Genomic DNA, 19,880 nt, shown 5'->3' with positions numbered 1-19,880 from the left:
CTTTGGGCATCAGGCAGTAGATTGCACGCGCTTCGTAGCCAAAGCGGCTCTACCGATAGATCTGCAGGTGGATACTGACGGCTTTATACGGGTCTAGTGACGACTGAGATGCGCAATGGAAACCTTTGGTCGACATCGGTGCATTCTATGAGTGCCCCCTATTCAAACACCTTGTGCATCGTCCTCCTTGAGGAACAGCTCTTAGCCGTCCGTGCCACAAAGCTAGAGCTGAAAGAAACAACGATCTTTGGTCAGGTCGTAGGACACTCCCCATCGAGGGCCCAGCTTCGGGATTGGCTTCACTCCACACTGCACATTGGCACAACGCAGATCGCGGAGGTAGTTCTCATGGGTCAAGGGATCTTCATGGTCCGACTCACCTCGGCGGGCGTAGCCCATGAGCTAGTGGATAGCTCACCTTATGCCTCCACGAAGGGGGTTATCTACATGGTTCCCTGGTATAGTGGCTTCACAGTGGAGGAATTCGTGCTCCGCAATAGGTTTCTTAGACATTCGGTCACTTAACTATTCCTTGGATTGGCGGTAGAGCATCGTCAGTTAGTGGAGGACTTTGGATGGCTCTTCAGCACAGTTCTTCTTGTCTCCTTCGTGGATGTAGTGATGGCCACAAGAGTCCCAAAGGTACGGGTGACTGTGAAAGATACAAAGAACATACCAAAGTTTCTGGAGATTGAGGCAGGTAGACACTCCTTCAGGTAGCAGATTATAGTGATCGGGCAGCTAGGGTAGTGCTTGCGATGCCATGACTTTGGGCATCAGGGCTACCATAAGAGTTCTTCCGGGTCCGTGGTCCTACTTGAGAGTTGTGGAGCGCGGAGAGTTTCCACTACCTCTAGAGGTGGGGATCTTCATGGTCCGCAAGTCACGGAGTGGCAAGGTCCATTTACTAGCACCACTGGATGGACCAAACTATGCTTTCTTCCTTCAGACCTCTCATGTAGGAGATTGGATGATGACACAGATAGAGGAGGAGGTGAAGGGCTAGGTGGTAGACCACATCTCCCAATGGATGGGAGGAGGAGGACTAGCACTCTTTTTCCAGCAGTGGCCAGGTTGCATGATGGACATTAACTGGTGGGTTGGAGTTGAGGTCCCACATCTGAGCATTATGTTTTGAGCCCCTCCATAGTGGAGAGCACCAATGGATGTGATTGAGTGGCCCATGACACAGGCTGCCCATTTCTACCAGTGCACAGTCATGCCTCTCAGCTTGGCTGATAGATGCCTTGGTAGTACCGCTTGGAGCATTTATTACCCCCATGGTCCGCCACCATAGGGGAATGGAGTTCACCTTCCAGACCTGTGGCAAAGCGTATTCGCATGCTCCATAGCTCTTCTTCTTCATCAGCACTTTCATATTGAACAGATGCCTATTCGGTCAGTCACAGGTTTCCCTATGAGTCTACATCTAGTATTTTAGAATGTGAATAGCCTCCACTACAGTGGGGCACGTGGTTCGACGAAGTTGATTATTCGGCAGAAGTTGCAGTCTGCCCTTGCCGAACGGATCGATATCTTACTTCTGCAAGAGCACAAGCTTACCCCTGCCCAGGCCCATCGGGTAGGGAAGCTACTCCTAGGCAGTTCGCACACCCATTGGGATTATTCCATTGGTGCCCACAGTAGGAGTGGAGGTCTATGTATCTCTATTGGCCCGAGCCTCACCGCTTGCGTACGTGACCACGGGACGATTGTGGCAGGGAGGGTTCTATGGATAGGATTGGATATTGGGGACTCGTGCTTTGGAGTCCTTAATGTTTATGCCCCTACTGAGGTCACACAACGGGTTCTGGGTGGAGATCGCAACAGGACTCTTGAAGGTGGAGTCTTGGATTGTTGGAGGAGACTTCAACAACCTGGAGGTCTTAGAGGACCAGCAGGGCAGAGGCTGAGATTATCAGGGTATGGCAAGGGAGGAATAGGAGGCATGGGAGGTCTTCCTTCTCGCAGTAGGAGCACGTGACGCTTGGTGGGACCCAGCTTTCCATAGGAGGGAGAGGTCGCTGTACTTGTCTTGGGGAAACAGGCGGTTGGGCGGAGCTCTTTTGGAGCTGTTGGATAAGTTCTATGTGGGAGAGTCAAGGTGCTCTCGCGGTGGCCAGGTAGGGCAGTTGTTGGCACCACTTTGTTTGATCACTGCCTGGTCCTTACACTTAATGCTCCAGCTTTAGCCCTGGATACACGATCCTGCCGGATCCTTGACTTGATCTATAGGAGGGACGAGGTAGATTGAGCAGCTCTAGACTTGGGAGTGGGACAGGAGGGGTCGGATCACAAAGGAGGTTGTAGAGGTCCTAGCCGAGTTGAATAGGATTTGCAAGGAGGCAGCCCTACAAGCCAGGCAGCAGAGTTGGGAGGAGGAGAGAGCTCTTCGGCAAGACCCAGTAGCCATGCAGAGACTACTCCAGGAGGCACCAAGAGATCCCACTCTCCATGCACAGGAGGTGCTCACACGGGCAGTCCTCGCTTTTCTCGAGGATAGACGCTCGGAGTTTTCCTTTCGTACCTCAGTAGCCTTTTGGGCATGGAAGGGGGACACGATGTGCAGGGAGTTTTTCCAGGTGCATCAGCCTTGCACCTCAGGAGATTAGATTTGTAGCCTCCGTGATCAATATGGGAGGATTTGTGTCATGAGGACATGTATTTTTAAAACCTCACTTAACTCTTCTCATTGCCTTTTTAAAAGCTAATTAATTCTAGTCAAATTTAATTTGTCCATTTAGTTGGTTGTACACACTAGACCATATTTGTCCATTTAGTTGGTTGTACACACTAGACCAAATTGGTGTCAATATATTTTGCATAGAAGTAAGGGTATATGGCTATATGTGGGAGAAAATTGGATTGAGGATTAGGGATACCTAAACCCTAGCCTATGGGCTATAAAAGGAGCCCAATGGGTTCCTTCATCTTGTACATCATGTCACTGTCTCTCACTCTCTTACTTTCAAACTATTAGTTCTCATCCAAAAGTGACCTCCAACCTTCCTCACTTGAGTTTTTATCAATTGGCCTTGATTTATTTATTGACCACTTCTCCACTATCTCATCACTAATAATTCACTATCTAAACAACTAGACTCAAGGTAGTAATTTTAGCTATTAATACACAACCCATTTTAGTTGATCTTAGACTATTGACCATGAAGAGGTTTTGGATAGGCGTGCATGTTATGATGGGGCAGCCAGGATATTTTGGTGAAAGCACGTTTTTTTTATGCTATGGTTGGATAAGGACCGCATACGGCGAATGTATGGCACAAATCCCTATGGTATGCAACAACCAATGCATGGAGTGCAAGGCCCAATGTATTTGGGTATGGTTGGAAATATGCAAAACCCTATGTATGGCAGCATTGGCTTGATGCTTGGGGCATAAAGTAGCATGTTTGATACTGCATCTGCACCTCTGAATGCTTATGGGGTTCAAGGAATGAATGTTGGTTATGCAAATGCTCCGTTTGGCGTTGGTTTTGATGTAAATTCAGCAAATGCATCCTTTTTGCAACAGATAGTGTATGACAACTTCACACCCAAAGGGGCAGCAAAAGACTATGATGAGGGTGGAAAAGGAGTGAAGTTTGAGTCTTCAGCGGTGTACAAGATAGGTTGAAAGCTTTGATTTTCATTCAGCAATTTGATGCAGCCTATTCAGGGGAAACTTCATGGAGTCCTCAAAGATTCGAAAGGCAGCCACTTTCTTGAAAGGGAATGCATTATAGTGGTGGTCCACTCTTTTGATGCAACGTAGAGCACCGTCAACGTGGGTACAATTCAAGCAAATGTTTGCATCGAATTGGTTGACAAGTACCTTTGAGGTTGATATCATGACAGCTTGGAATAAGTTGGATGCTAAGGAATGTAAGAATTTGGAGCAATATAATAAGAAGCTTTGGGATGCATTGTTGCCTATTACTTCTTATCGACCTGTACCTCTTCATGAGCAAGTTGAAAAATATGTTTGTGGGTTTCCCAAAGGAATCAGGGATTTTTGCATTAAATCCACCGTGTTTAGCATGCCTCAGCTTATAGAGCCTGCTGCTACAACGGATGCTTTGCTGTGTGGGAAGGATTTGGGCTTCTTAAAGAGTGGGGAGAAGCCAAATAAAAAGTTGTTTTAAGGTTGAGAAAAGGGGCAGATCTAAGGATAAAGATGATAGTGAGAATGTTGGGAACATGTCTAAGTTAGAGAAGGATTGCATACCATTTTTGAAAATGTATGCTGATTGCTTCTCTCAGTCACTTCCAAGGCAGTTACCACCTGAAAGGCTAGAAGATCATGGCATAGATCTTATCCCTGGAAGTAGGCCACCTAATAAGCCACCTTACAGAGCCAGTCCAGCCCAATAGGAGGAGATTATGAGTTAGGTAAATGAGTTGTTAGAAAAAGGGTTGATTTAGCCAAGCTCATCTCCTTTTTGTTCTCCAGTGCTTTTGGTGCAGAAAAAGGATGGTTCATGGCGTATGTGTATTGATTATCGTGCTTTGAATAAGATCACAATAAAGAATCGCTTTCCGATTTATTGGATCGGTGATGTTATGGATAGATTGCAAGGAGCAGTGATATTTAGCCGTAGATTTGAAAAGTGGGTATCATCAGATACACATTAGATCGAAAGATGTGCCTAAGATAGCTTTAAGGACATCTTTTGGATTGTATGAGTTTCTTGTTATCTCTTGGACTTACAAATGCTCTTGCCACTTTTAATCGGATGATGGATCGTATCTTCAAGCCACATAGAGGATTTGTGCGTACTTTCTTTGATGACATGATTGTCTATTCAAAGAACGAGGTATAGCATAGAAAACACTTGGACATTGAGTTCAATGGATTGCGTGACCATAGGCTAGTTATCAATGATAAGAAAAGTGAATTCTTCTTGCATGAAATTCACTTTTTGGGATATATTGTATCGGCTGATGGTATTTGCATGGACCTTGCAAAGGTCGAAGCAATACAATCATGGCCACCTTTGAGGAATGTGCATGACATCCGCAGCTTCTTGGGTTTATGTTCTTACTACAGGAAGTATATAAGCGGGTTTGCTAAAATTGCATCTCCATTGCATGCCTTGCAGAAGAAGGATGTGCCATTTAGATGGACAACAGTGGAAATTTCAGCATTTGAAAAGTTGAAGGGAAATATGACTTTAGATCTTGTGCTTGTGTTGCCCGATCTAAGGAAGTTATTCACAGTTCAATGTGATGCATGTGGTAACAACATTGGGGTTGTTCTTATGCAGGATGGTTGAGTTGTGGCTTATGAGAGCTGAATTATCCATGGTGCAGAAAAGAATTTGCAGGTCTATGAGAAAGAGCTCTTGGCTGTAATTCATGCACTATCTACGTGAAAACATTATTTGTTGGGGGCTGATTTTACAGTGCAGACAGACCATCAAACTTTGAGGTACTTTCTGACACATACAAAGTTGTTAGAGAAGCATATGAGATGGGTAAACCTTCTCTCTATGTTTCATTTTCAGATTGTAGAATTTGATGGTAAAAAGAGCGTTGTGGCTGATGCATTGTCACGCAAGCCACAAACTCTAGCTGTTAGCATGGATTATCAGGTTGAGTTGGATGCCATGAAAGAGCAATATGTTGCTGATTCGGACTTTGCTAATGTTTATGATTAGCTTTGCAATGGCCAAAGGCATGAACACTTTGTGCTAAGAGATGGATTTCTGATGATGCATGGACGACTATGTATCACAAAGCAGTTAAGGCCTAGAGTTATCACTGAAAGTCATGTTTCTCCGTATGTAGGACGCAGAGGTATTGATGCCATGGTCAAGGCAGTGTAGCATTTCTTTTATTGGCCAGCTTCGAGGCATGATGTAGAACAGGTTGTTAAGACATGCATCGTATGCCAGAAGGTAAAGCATGATAGGCAAAAGATGCTGGGTTTATTGCAGCCCTTGCCTGTTCCAGACAAGCCTTGGCAGAGCATTGCAATGGACTTTATTTTTGAGCTTCCTAAGATACCTATAGGGAATGATGGAATATGGACTATCATTTGCAGGTTTAGCAAACAAGCCCATTTCATTCCGACGAGGAAGAAAATAAAGATTGATCACATAGCATAGTTGTTTTTGAAGCACATCTTTAAGTATTATTGTATGCTAGAGTTGATCATTAGTGATCGAGACCCTCGGATGACTAGTTTATTTTGGAAGGGCTTGTTTGAGAATATGGGTACCACCTTGAAATTCTCATTATCCTTCCATCCGTAAATAGATAGTCAGTCTGAGGAAGCAAATTCCACAGTGTTAGATCCTTTGAGGTGCTATGTTTTAGACCACAAGACACAGTGGGAGCAGTATTTGCCCTTGGTTGAGTTTGCTTACAACGACACAATGCATAGTTCTACGGGCAAAGCTCCATTTGAGGTGGTTGAGGGTGGCAAGAAGGTATCACCTATTCTGCAAATAAAGGATAAGATCTTTGAGGTTGATCGTTATGTGGAAAACTTGGATGTAGCCTATGCAAAGATAAAATATGCACTTCAGAGATCACAAGGAAAGCAAAAGGGGGCAGCTGATCGCCACATATGTGCTTTGTAGTTTGCAGAGGGTGATTATGTATTGCTACGTTCTGAAAAGACAAGGCTGAAAAAGATGAAAGAAAGAGAAAGATTGTATTCGAAGTTGAGTATGAGATACTATGGGCCCTTCTAGGTGTTGGAGAAGATCGGCGATGTGGCATATCGGCTGAAATACCTCCACATTGGTGGATACACAATGCCTTTCATTTCAGTTTGTTGAGGCCTTTTCATGGTGTGATGTGCCAGAGGATATGCTTGTTGAAATTCAGCCTGAGGTTGAGGAGCTATATGAGATTTTGATACCTGAGCAGATTTTGGCACATAAGGAAAGAAAGGTCAAAGGTAAAGTTTCCAGGAGATACTTGGTGAAATTTTAGAATTATTCACCAATGGATGGCAAATGGATGGAAGAGGATGACTTGGCAGACCATCCTCGGTTGTTGCAACTTTACTTAGATGCCTTTCAACTAGAGCAGACTTTAGTTCGGGCTTCATGAGGTTTAGCAGAGCAAGGGTCGAGAGTATTGCCTGATGCTCAAGGGGGAGGTAGCACTTGCCCTCCTCTAGTTATGGACAACTCTCATATATAGTGGATCTCGGATGTATTCTACATGCATCCAAGGTACTGCGCTGACAGTATGTTTGCTATGAGATCACTACTTAATGTACTAGTCCTTGTGCGATGTATGCAAATGAGTATGAGTTTCACCCGGGCACTAGAACTATACTTTTGATTGAGCTTATGATCAATTTAGCATGAATTTTGCCTCCATTTTGAGACAAAAATTCTGATTAGTTTCAGCTCAGTTTTTGATAAACTTGAGAACTGTTTATGGTCACTTTTTGGATCAGTTGTGCATCAGTTTTTGCATTGATTGTTGGTCGGTTTTTGCAATGAGCTTGTGATTAGTTTGGGGTCACATTTGTAGTAGTTTGTGATCAGTTCTTAGATCAGCAAGTGATCAGTTTATGATCAAATTATACTTAGTTTTCAACGGTTTACATCTAATTCCATTGACAACAGCATATGTTATGATGCCATTGATGTTTTAGCCATGGTTTATGCTTGGTTATGCTATGCTATGGTTTGGTTTGGCCAGATGAGTTGAGCTCATGAGAAATGGACATGTCACATGATAATCTGGCAATGTTTTTGAGATTATTTGTGAGTCTTATGTTATGTTATGTGGGTTGGTAATTTTCAGCATATGTTGGGCATATGGAATGGTTGCACAGCAGTGCGCAATGTTGTGTTGACTATGATGCCCTATTGAAAATTCCAATGTAGTACTTTGCTTTTGATGCATTTGACAGTGCAATCAAGGACGATTGCAAGGATCTCAAGGGGGAGGGCTGTCATGAGGACATGTACTTTTGAAACCTCACTTACCATGTGGATTAATTTTAATCACATGATTAAGTAAATGCCGCACATGTGAAGTGCAAATGAGATTATCATGTGACATGTCCATTTCTCATGAGCTCAACTCATCTGGCAAAACCAAACCATACCATAGCATAACCAAGCATAAAACATGGCTAAAACATCAATGGCATCATAACATATGCTGTTGTCCATGGAACTAGATGTAAACCGTTGAAAACTGAGTATAATTTGATCATAAACTGATCACTTGCTGATCTGAGAATTGATCACAAACTGCTGCAAATGTGACCCCAAACCGGTCACAAACTCATTGCAAAAACTGACCAGCAATCAGTGCAAAAACTGATGCACAATTGATCCAAAAAGCGATCATAAATGACTCTCAAGCTAATCAAAAACTAAGCTGAATACCATTGAATATTAATGATCATACGCTGAAAACCAGCATTCGATAATCAGCCCCTGATGATCATTAACTGATGCTATACCAAGCATAACCAATGCCATACCAAGCATAACTGATTACACCCCGAGCATAACGGATGCAAATGTACAATTTCAGAGCTGCAGTGAAAACCATACTGATTTGCATACCAAACATAGTGACTAGTACACTAAATAGTGATCTCCTGGCAAACATACTGTTCAGCTACAGTACCTTGAATGTATGCTGAATACATAAGAGATCCACTACATATGAGAGCTGTCCATAATTGGAGGAGTGGAAATGCTACCCCCCCCTGAGCATCAGGCAATACTTCGGACCCTTGCTCTGTTGAAACTGACGGAGCCCGAAGTAAAGTCGGCTCTAATTGAAAGGCATTTAGGTAAAGCTACAATAACTAAGGATGGTCTGCCAAGTCATCCTCTTCCATCCATTTGGCATCCATTGGTGAATAATTCTGAAACTTCACCAAGTATCTCTTGCAAACTTTACCTTTGGCCTTTCTTTCCTTGTGTGCCAAAATCTGCTCAGGTACCAAAATCTCATCTAGCTCCTCAACCTCAAGCTGAATTTTAGCAAACATATCATCTGGCACATCACCATGAAAAGGCCTCAACAAACTGACATGAAAGGCATTATGTATCCGCCAATGTGGAGGTAATTTCAGCCGACATGCCACATCGCTGATCTTCTCCAACACTTGGAAGGGCCTATAGTATCTCATACTCAACTTCGGATACAATCTCTCTTCCTTTCATCTTTTTCAGCCTTGACTTTTCAAAATGCAGTAATACATAATCACCCTCTACAAACTGCAAAGCATGTCTGTGGCGATCAACTGCCCTCTTTTGCTTTTCTTGCGATCTCTGAAGTGCACATTTTATCTTTGCATAGGCTACATCCAAGTTTTCCACATAACGATCAAACTCAAAGATCGTATCTTTTGTGTGCAAAATAGGGGGTACTTTCCTACCACCCTCTACCACCTCAAATGGAGCTTTGCCCGTAGAACTATGCACTGTGTTGTTGTAAGCAAACTCAACCAAGGGCAAATACTACTCCCACTGTGTCTTGTGGTTTAGAATATAGCACCTCAAAAGATCTAACATTGTGGAATTTTGCTTCCTCAGACTGACTATCTGTCTACGGATTGAAGGATGATGAGAATTTCAGCGTGGTATCCATATTCTCAAGCAAGTCCTTCCAAAATAAACTGCTCATCCGAGGGTCTCAATCATTAATGATTGACTCTGGCATAGCATAATACTTAAAGATGTGCTGCAAAAACGATCGTGCCATATGATCAGTCTTTATTTTCTTCCTCATCGGAATGAAATGGGATTGTTTGCTAAACTTGTAAATGATAGTCCATATCCCATTATTCCCTGTAAGTGTCTTAGGAAGCTCAAAAATAAAGTCCATTGCAATGCTTTGCCAAGGCCTATCTGGAATAGGCAAGGGCTGCAACAAACCCAACATCTTTTGCCTATCACGCTTTTCCTTCTGGCATACGATGCATGTCTTAACAAATTGTTCTACATCATATCTCAAAGCTGGCTAACAAAAGAAATGCTCCATTGCCTTGACCGTGACATCAATACCTCTATGTCCTGCATACAAAGGAGCATGACTTTCAGTGATAACTCTAGCCCTTAACTGCTTTGTGACACACAGTCGTCTATGCATAATCATAAATCTCTCTTACACAAAGTGCCCATGCCTTTGGCCATTGCAAAGCTGATCATAAACATTAGCAAAGTCCGAATCAACAGCATATTGCTCTTTCATGGCATCCAACTTAGTTTGACAAACCATGCTGACAGTCGACAACTGAGGTTTACGTGACAATGCATCACTTTTCCCACTCTTTCTCTGTGATGTGTTCCTCTTTCCAGCCCTATTTTTCAGATTTGCCTCGATTTTCAGCTTTATTTTCAGATTTACCCTTTTTCTCAGCCTTTGTCTCTTTGACATGTGACCTAGCATCATCATCGTGGAATCCTGCATCCTTCCACGCAGCAATGTGTCGGCTGTAGTAGCATTTTCTATAAGCTGAGACATGTTGGAAACAGTGGACCTAATGCAAAAATCCTTGATTCCTTTGGCAAACCACAAATATACTTCTCCACCTGCTCATGGAGGGGTACTGTGCGATAAGAAGTAATTGGCAACAATGCATCCCAAAACTTCTTATTATATTGATCCAAGTTCTTGCAGTCTTTTGAATTCAATTGATTCTAAGTTGTCATAATGTCTACTTCAAAGGTACTTGTCAACCAATTTGAAGAAAACATTTGCTTGAACTGGGCCCAAATGGTAGGTGACTTTCCTTGAATAAGGAGTGTAGACCACCATTGCAATGCATTTCCCGTCAAAAATATGGCTGCCTTGCGTATCTTAGATGCCTCTGTGAAGTTGTCTCGAGAATAGGTTGCATCAAATTGCTGAATAAAAACAAGTTCTTTCAGCCCATCTTGTGCACCACTGAAAGGCTCAGACTTCATACTTTTGCCACCTTCATCATAGTCCTTCGACGGACTTATGGGAGTCAAGTTATCATAAATGGGCTGCTGCAAAAAGGGTGCATTGGCTGTATTTGCATGAAAACCAACACTATTTGAAGCACCTACATGACCAGCACCAAATCCTTGTGCTCCAACAGTCCCTAGGGGTGCTGATACATATCCATATGCCCTGCTTTGTGCTCCAAGTAGCATGCTCATGCTGCCATACATGGGATTAGGCATTCCACTTGCATTACCCGGATACATTGGGTGTTGTGAGCCATGCATTGGCTATTGCATACCATAGGGATTTGTGCCATACATTCCCCTCACTCTCTCACACTCCCTCTCTCAGCACAAGCACAAGCAAGCAAGAAGAAGAGAAGACAAGAGGTCCAGAAGAAGAGACCACTTTAGCCACACACCAAAGAATGATCTTCTCCTTCACTTTTTGGGTTTATATGAAAGCCCTAAAAATTTTGGGCACCCATCCCCTTTTTACATGACGGGGCATCTTGCTAAGGTCCTCTTTTCCTATTCCCTTCTATTCCACCCTATCCCTTCCCCTACACTTGTCTAGATTTTACAATTTGAACAGGAGGAAGCTTGGCGCTTTTTTACAAAAATTTCAAGGGCGCCTTGCATTTAAACATGCACCTTCTGCCTTTTGCACTTGCCTTGGATTTTTGGGGGTTGTCCTTACACTTCTTCATCATTTTCTCCATTGTTTCTGCATTTTTAGATTTTTCTTGTATTTTATCATGCCTTCTTTTTCTTTTCCTTGAGTTGAGGTTAACAATGTGCATCATGGTATTTACTTAAGCAAGTCAAGTATTGTAGATGTTCTTTGAGAAAAATAGAGTCTCCATGATTAATATAAAATATTTTTGGATAAATACAGTTCTCAATAGGACTTGGACATCCTTGGTAAGGACTATCATCTATGAGAATAGTCTTGGTATGTTGACAAACATCTGCATATTGATCCCATGCATACTTTAGAGGCTTGAACATTGCTTTTAGTCCCATCTTATCTGGCTTATATATGATTTTGAGTCAATGCCTATGACATTGTTCGTGGCCCCAACTCATGAAGAAAGGATACTTCCTTTTTGCATGGATCTCCAAGCACTTAATAACTGCCATGACATTCTTATGTAAAGTTGTTGACAAAACTCCCACTTGTAATCTTGTAAACAAAGCTTCAAGAAACTCCATACATCTCGGTCCAAGAACCAGCCATTGTTTTCCCATTTGAAAACTTTGAAACTTTTTAGACTTAGCAAAGAATCGTTGTAAAAGAAGACCATTGAGATCAAGTATTACATATAATTGTATTGCATTTCTTATCAAGGGCACATTGATATTTTTTTACAATGGTATGTATTTTTACCTACACAAAAATTTTATCTGTACGGAACAACGTACAAATACGTACCGTACATTACATACATTACGTACACATCAACCTTGCTTCTTGCCCCCATCTCCCTTTGACTGCCTTGAGAGGCTTGTATACATGATGTATTCGTGATGTTGCATCAGCTCCAGCTAGTCTGTTGAGCATGAGCACTCTGTTGTAATCAGCCTTTTGAGTAATATAATTAGCCACATTTTAATTGCAAAAAAAAAAGGGTACTTAGGTTATGCTGTGACTTAATTGACTTCGACGTCACATGTGCACAACTTAATAATACCTAAGCTATGCATAAAAAGCACATGTCCCTGTGACAGCTATCCCATAAAAGTTATTTTCAATGTTCCATTAATGTGTCAAGCTAACATGTTTGGAGATAGTTGGCATCATGGTTTGCCTATGGCATATGTGATGACAACACATGCTTCATTGTGTAAAGGGTGTTCTCTCTTGTGTAAATTGTATATTTTCTCGTATGTTTTGTATTTAGGATGCATTGAAATCTCTAAATGACCAAAAAATCACAAAAGGAAGCTAATGTACAACCATTTCCTTATTGATTGATCCTATCCCTCTTCAAATTCTGGAAATTTGGGCTGTTGAAATGACGAGCAGCAGAAATACCTGAATTACCTTTTGATTACGAGCACATTTAGGCACAAATTGGGTCTTTCTCATGTGCATGCAAATCACTTGAACTAATGTAGATGGACAATTCTTCGTAGATCTGCTGTAATTACTCTAAAGTTTCAGTAGATCCCATTCTTGCATGTGTGAGTTTCAAAGATACATTTCTTTAGACAATTGAGTGAAATTGCTGTTTGTGCTGTCAGGAGAGCTCAAGATGTCATTCAGTGTTGGAGGGCACCAGAATGTTGTCATTTGTTGCTGATTGGTGTTTCTCCATCGCTGAAACCCCAGGGACAAGAGTTGCTTGCAGCAAAACAGCCTGCCTCTCTCTCTCTCTCTCTTTGGCCCCTATTGCTGTCCACTTATTCTTCATCATGTGGATGCCAGCTCCTCCTATTGCTGTCCACTTATTCTTCATCATCTGTAGTTCCTTCTGTGATCATCTGAAGGCTGATTGCACCTGCGTTTGGTTCCAGTTTCTGTCATCATCACCCCAGCCCTCCATACGATTGCTGTGCCCCTGTTTGAGTGTTACCAGCTGCTGCCTCCATCATGGGGACTTGGTGCACTGCTGCATTTTCATCATTACAGGCTGCCGTGCTGCTGTTCGTCGTCCAGAGCACTCCGATTTATCTTCGGTGGATGATACACATCTACATCTCTCTGTGAGAGTATGCAATGGAAGAGAACGTAGAACATGAGGAGTGAGACAGCAGGAAAAGAAAGAAAGAAATCTGCACTGATTGAAAACAAATGCTGAATACAAAAGAATGGATTGATTAGTCCCTTCACGTAGCTCAATGTGTTAATGAGGGCACCGGATTAGGCTGAAATGATGATAGCAGCACCAATGGTGACAAAGGCAGTGACGTTGACGGAGATGGAGAATATCCAGCTTGTTGTCCATCTTGAGTCCTGAGGTTTCCCACCATAATAGTTTGTCTGCATGAGATCATAGAAGAGGATGGACTCAGATAAATTAAAAATACAAAGAAGACCTAGCTAACCTGACAAGTCAATGCATCTCATTGTTTGAGATAAGCATCAATGCCAACACATACTGGAGTGATGGTCATTGGTAAAACAACTGGTGGTTCTTTGCACGTATCCAAAGTTCGAACTCAGTATATCGTGAATCCAATGTCTAGATCATATTCTCAGCTTTGGGGTCGCTTATTTCTGGTATTCCAAGGCTAATAGAATGCTACTAGATGAAAAATTTCACTAGAAGATGCTATTAACAGCTTGGATTACTGAGTCAGTGGCTCTGATCTTACACTTGCATATAATAGCCTGGGCATTAACAGAAGTTCCAATGGATAGCCTGAGTCTAGTTTCTTGGTCACTACTTTATTGTGGGTCTATATCAAGAGCTGCCTAAGGAATTTAAGACTGGTTTTTAAAACCAAATCCCCATGAATACACCTTACTAGAAGGTGTGCTACCTGTATCAATGGGTTCCTCACATGTCTCCGATCTCAACAAAGACATAAATTCTATTAACAGGGAAGCATCACAAGATTCAATTTTAAGACTGCTAATTTGCTTTTTATTCAATACAGTACTCTATTGCACATGAATCATCTTCAATTTAGATAATTTTTCCTCTAGTCATGGTTAGAGCATCAGAGGGTTTTATAGGTATTCTACACCTGACAGGAATTTGTGTGATTTCTAAGATGGACCATCTGATGCTTTCATAAGAATGATTTTGAGAGACTTATATGTAACAGGAAACATTCTTACTCAGACATGCGTAGTGGCTAGAATTAAGAACTCAACTAACTCTTAAATTAATGTGTGAAGATTGTTTTGAACTCGTTGTCTAAATATTAACTAGTGCATGAGTTTCATCTACCTTCATTTTCACAGCTTGGAGTTTTCTTTTTGGGTGTGAAGTGGCCTGGTTTTATTCATGCCATGTGTATTGAAGTCTCTTTAATTTGCACATGACAGGTATGCTTAGGGGTTACGTCAGTCCTATCTAATGGATATACTGAAGGCAAATCTCGGAATTTGAGAAAAAGGTGCTAACGCATTGAGAGATCTGGGGGTTTTTGAAGCGTAGCCTTCATGTGGTCATGCTCCTTTAGGTTCATAAAGTTACTGGGGGTACTTGATACCCAATGCCTTCCTTATATGAGCTGCTGACTTACTTTTATGCCATGTCACGAGGTTGGGGGCCACAAATTTTTTCTTGCTTTGCAAGTCTTATTTGATTTTTACTCCTAGGAAACAGCTTGGACTTTTTTTATTATAAGCAGAAACACGTGACTGTAGGAGTTGCAGTATTAGGTTCTTCTCGAAAGATGCAGAAGTTAAGTTTTGTAGTTGAAAAATAATAACAGTCTTAAGGATTGCATCCATCTGAAAAAGCAAGTTCTAGGGAAAACTTGTGCTATATATGTTTCATGGTTGATTATTTATTTATCCTACTCTTAAACCAGATGTCTCTTAGCAGATTTGTTCTTGCACCAACTGATTGTGAAGTTTGTGTGAGATCATCCCTTCAAAATGGAATCTATCATGTTTTTATTGCCTGCAAAATGGTGGGTTGGTGTCAGCTATTGCCTTTGGTCATTGTTGGGATGCAAGCAGTAGGTCCCTGCTGCTTAGTACAATACTCAATCAAGAGTCCTGTATACATTGGAGCCTCAAATATTGTTCGAGCCTCAAATACTTGCAGAGGTATACATTGACTGTAGCTTGGGTTAAGTTTTTTCTGGAAGGTGGAAATTGGAATCTTTATTTGAAATCGGTGGGCATTGCACTGTATGTCAAAAACTTGCTTTCAGTGTCCTGTTTCATCAACGTGTTCAGTTTAGTCCAAATGTTAAACACGTTTTCTGCTCATGCATTGCCACTGGAACTTTAGACCGTGTGTAATTTGGAATGTATTTGTTCTGACACTTTGATTCAAGTGATGAGGTCGTGGCACCCGGGGTCAATGTAAGGTGTAGAATGTACATGAGTTGGTTAAAGGTGGAGACATTTGCTAAAAGGACATGAAGTGCTCAGGAGAGATCAATTACAACGAGGTTGTGGGATCCTTCACCAGTCATCATAAAGAAAGTGCTCCAGACATTTTATTAAGAACTAAGTTAAATCTTGTAGATGATCGATGTCATTTGCTTTGGTGGGAGGAATCATTTTAGCAAATACTGGCCTCTATATTAATAATGAGAAAGTGCTGCTTTTGATTCAGTCACTGTGTCATAGATTTTGATAGAGCACTTCGGAGGACAGATATTAGAAAAATCAATTTAAGTGCTGTGTCATTCGAGAAACAAGTAAAGATATATTATGTCCATGTTTATTTCATATTTCAAGCTAACGGAAGCCTTTGTGAAACCACAACAGATTTCTAGCTAATAGTTTGATGAGGCAAGAATAGGCTTTACAAGGAACTTGCTATTGGCATGATCTTACACAAGCACGAGGTAAAATAGCAATGAACAATGTAGGCCTATGAGAAACATATGTAGAAAGAGTGCAATTATTATGTTGAAGGGATGTTTGTATTGGAAAAATTGGCTAAAGATTTTGGGTTTAAAACTTTTGATGTAGTACATCATCTTTATTGGTGCTTCATAACGACTATAAAAGCTGCAGGAGGAGAGGCAATGGGAAATTTGTTGAATATGAAATGTTTGCTTCCTAAGAACTTTGATGTTTGTTCCTTATGAATGCAACCTTCATAGAGTAAAATAGTTGAACATAAACATGCTACTTATATGAGTGGTACTCAGTACATTTCTTAATAGAATGAAAATATAATGCATTTATGACTTGCAGGTGATAGACACCTACGTGTTTGTGGGTAGAATCTATAGTATAGTTAAGGAAAGGTGGGGGGTGGGTGCCATGTGGCAGCCCCCCACCTCCCCCACAAAAAACAAAGAGAATGCGGGGGTGGGTGCCATGCGTCCAACCCCCCCCGGGGGAAAAATCGCGCCCGCCCCGGCTCGTAGGGCCGGGGCGAGCCTAGGCGCGGAGCGCCTAGTGTTTGTCAACTAGAGATTGCTAAGCTACCTTACACATGGGAGGGAGATGCCTTGTATTTGAAAATAGTGAACAAGTAAAGTGCCACATAATGTGTGTTTAAGGGCCATTGCTAAAAAATGACCAAGCAAAATCTGTGTTAAACATCCGTACTCTTGTATTCTCGTGCAAAGCCTTAGCAAATCTTTCTTGATTGCTAAAATCATGTAGTCCATTTTCCATTAGTTAACCTTCTAAATGGTACATGCTTCAATACTTTGAAGGGAGGATAGGCAAATTCATTCATGATTAGTTTTAAGCCCTTCAACTTTTGGTCTTTGTGCAATGTATAATGAGTTGACAAAACATGTGTTTTTTGCAAGTAAGCCAACGTTGTGTGCATAGAGATGTGTTTCCATTTATCTCTTGAATAGAAGCTTTTGTGAATCTAAACCACAAATCATTTCATTATTGTTTCTTTTACCATAGTTCCATAGATACTTTGTATATATTGACAAATCTTTACCCATCCTCTTATTAATTGTACTCTTCATGAACCTTTGCTTTGATACATGTCTTTTGCTCCAAAGGCTTTCACTCTTCTTAAATGGCAAACCTGAAACTCCAAAACCCATGTACACATACATTTTGCACAATGTGATAGAGCAAGTTGTGTAGAGGTCATCATACTTGAAGATCACTCTCAATGCAACCTTAAATTATGTGTTTTCACAAAGTGAAAAAGCTATTTTTAGTAGAAGCCATTTGGGAGGACCATCTTGTGAATAAATAAAGTTGAGAAGACATGAAATTTATGGATTTTGAAGTAAATCATGTAAATGTCTAATATGGTCAAGACAAGTAACACCTTTTGACCCATATATCCAATGTGTAGATATGATATTTTTGTGTTATACTATTGATATAATACAATGCAACTATAGATATAGCTTATGCATCAAAGGTTGTATGCTTCCCATAAAGACACACACATCTCTCTCCCTCCTCTCTTGTGAGATTGTGCAATAAAAGAGGAAATATAAAAATAGAGATAAAAGAGAGGAGAAAGATTGCAATGAAAGAAGAGAATGCAAGAAGAAAAACTATCTTGAATTGTAGAAGAATGTTGAATACAAAGAGGATTGATTAGTCCTTGCATGTAACCCAAGATGTCAATGAGAACACCGGATTAGGCCAATGATAGAAGGTAGCACTAAAAGAAGTGTCCCAAAAGTCAAAAGTGTGCCAAAAATTGGTTGGTCTAATCTAGGAGGAGCCATAAATGTTGGTTGACGACACATGATTAATTAAATAATTAAGAAAATATTGTTGCCATAATAAATGATGATCTCCCCATCTTGGCCAATGTGAATAGTCTAATCCCAGTGAAAAAGAAATGCATTGAGCTAGAATTAACCACCAAGTGTAAATACTCTGTGATAGAAAACCAAGTGCATGCTTTAAATAAAGCTACCTCCTTCATCAAAACACATGATAGACCAAGTGTTTGAGCTCGTAGTATTTCCTTGTGACTTAGACTCAGGCTCACAAGCTGGAGATAATTGTGCTAGACACTTTGAGTGCTAATACTCCTCTTAGAACTTGGACATGATTGAAGACCAAAGATCACATTAATCCAAGGATGGCAGAAGAAGTGCCAAAGTTGCTGAAGTTTATTGATGTAGTTTGTTGATGAAGAAGCTCCTCATAATCTTGGGAATCCCCCTTTGAAACAAAAGGAGCCACAGACTTCATAACCACATTACCAATATTGTTCCCTTTGGAAAGGAATGGGAGGAGTGAGGAACCATCAAAGGAGATGGTGGGGGATGGGATAGAAATTGTGGGATAGGTGGTGCACAATTGGAAATGGGTACACCCTATACAAGTGAAAGGGGGTTGGAACTTCTAAAGCCCTCTCTCCTATTAACCTATCATTAAAATGGCTATTGAAGAAGAATCCATAATAAAAACGGCATAGTCAATGAAGACATGATTATGGAGTATAGGAAGGCCGTGAATAGAGAGAAGTGGGAAGCCCAAGTCTAGAACGTGCAAGGCTTCTAAAACGAGCTAATGGATAATTAGACAATATTGACCTAACACCACTCATAGGCATCGAAGAGATGTCATCAACAATGACCACCTTTTGATGGATGGAGTTCGTGGAACAAATCTTCTCAAGAAGTCACATGACTCAAAGCACAACTATCAATGAGCCAAGGCCTCTTTGAAGGCAAGGAAATTGATGAAGAAGGCTCCTCCATCTCATGGATATGAAGAAACACAAACTCATACCTAATAGTGGGTGTAAAAGTGGAGGAGATTGCAAATGTTTTGACTCCATCCTTCACTCTCAAATAAAAGTGAGGCTATTTCTTCCAACACTTCTCCTCAAGGTGGGTACCCTTTCCACAATGTGGTCATTTAGGCTTCTTTGAATTTGTGTCCAAGCTTGAAGAAGACTTAAAATGTTTAACACACTTCTTCTTGTTGTTATTGGCATTCTTATCCTTGCTTCGGGGCTCCAAAACCTACAATAAAGTCTGAAGTAAGGTTGGATCCGCAAGTACCAATCTCCTTAAGTCACTCTTTGTGCCCCAAACAAGCAAAGCTATCTCTTCCCATAGAAGAGTCTCCCAAATTTGAGATAAGCAAGTTGGTGTAGAAGACAATACTGGGGACATGGCAATTGAGCAAGAAGAATCATCACCATGCCAGCCGATGAGATCGTCTTATAAAGGGATGCAATCTCATCCTACATGTCCTCCATCTTGTTGATGTGATCTTGCATAGAAGGGGAATAATCAACTTAGAGCATTTAGAGCGTCTTCTCTATGGTGATACGATGGGCCATGGGATTTTGATGGCATAGAGAAAAGAGCTTCACCTACACTTCTAGTGTAGTCTAAAGTCTGCACACATGCACAAGGATAGAATCCTACAAAGTC

The 19,880-nt window shown here is 41.3% G+C and overlaps 1 protein-coding gene across 1 annotated transcript in view; it reads left to right on the top strand.

Annotated features, from left to right (window-relative positions):
* The window catches only part of LOC148020606 (uncharacterized), a 37,807-nt gene extending 22,413 nt beyond the window's left edge, over positions 1 to 15,394 (top strand). Inside the window, exon 3 of the mRNA XM_087698392.1 lies at positions 14,905 to 15,394. Coding sequence (XP_087554518.1) covers positions 14,905 to 14,936 — 32 coding nt within the window. The 3' untranslated portion in view covers positions 14,937 to 15,394. The remainder of the gene's footprint in view (positions 1 to 14,904) is intronic.
* The last annotated feature ends 4,486 nt before the right edge of the window (positions 15,395 to 19,880 follow it).

This window comes from Lygodium microphyllum, chromosome 18 (genome assembly GCF_053477565.2).
Source record: "Lygodium microphyllum isolate KBCC chromosome 18, Lygodium_microphyllum_v1.1.10, whole genome shotgun sequence".
Taxonomy (NCBI): domain Eukaryota; kingdom Viridiplantae; phylum Streptophyta; class Polypodiopsida; order Schizaeales; family Lygodiaceae; genus Lygodium; species Lygodium microphyllum.
Note: the sequence above shows the minus strand (reverse complement) of the source record. Positions and strands in the feature narration are given on the sequence as shown.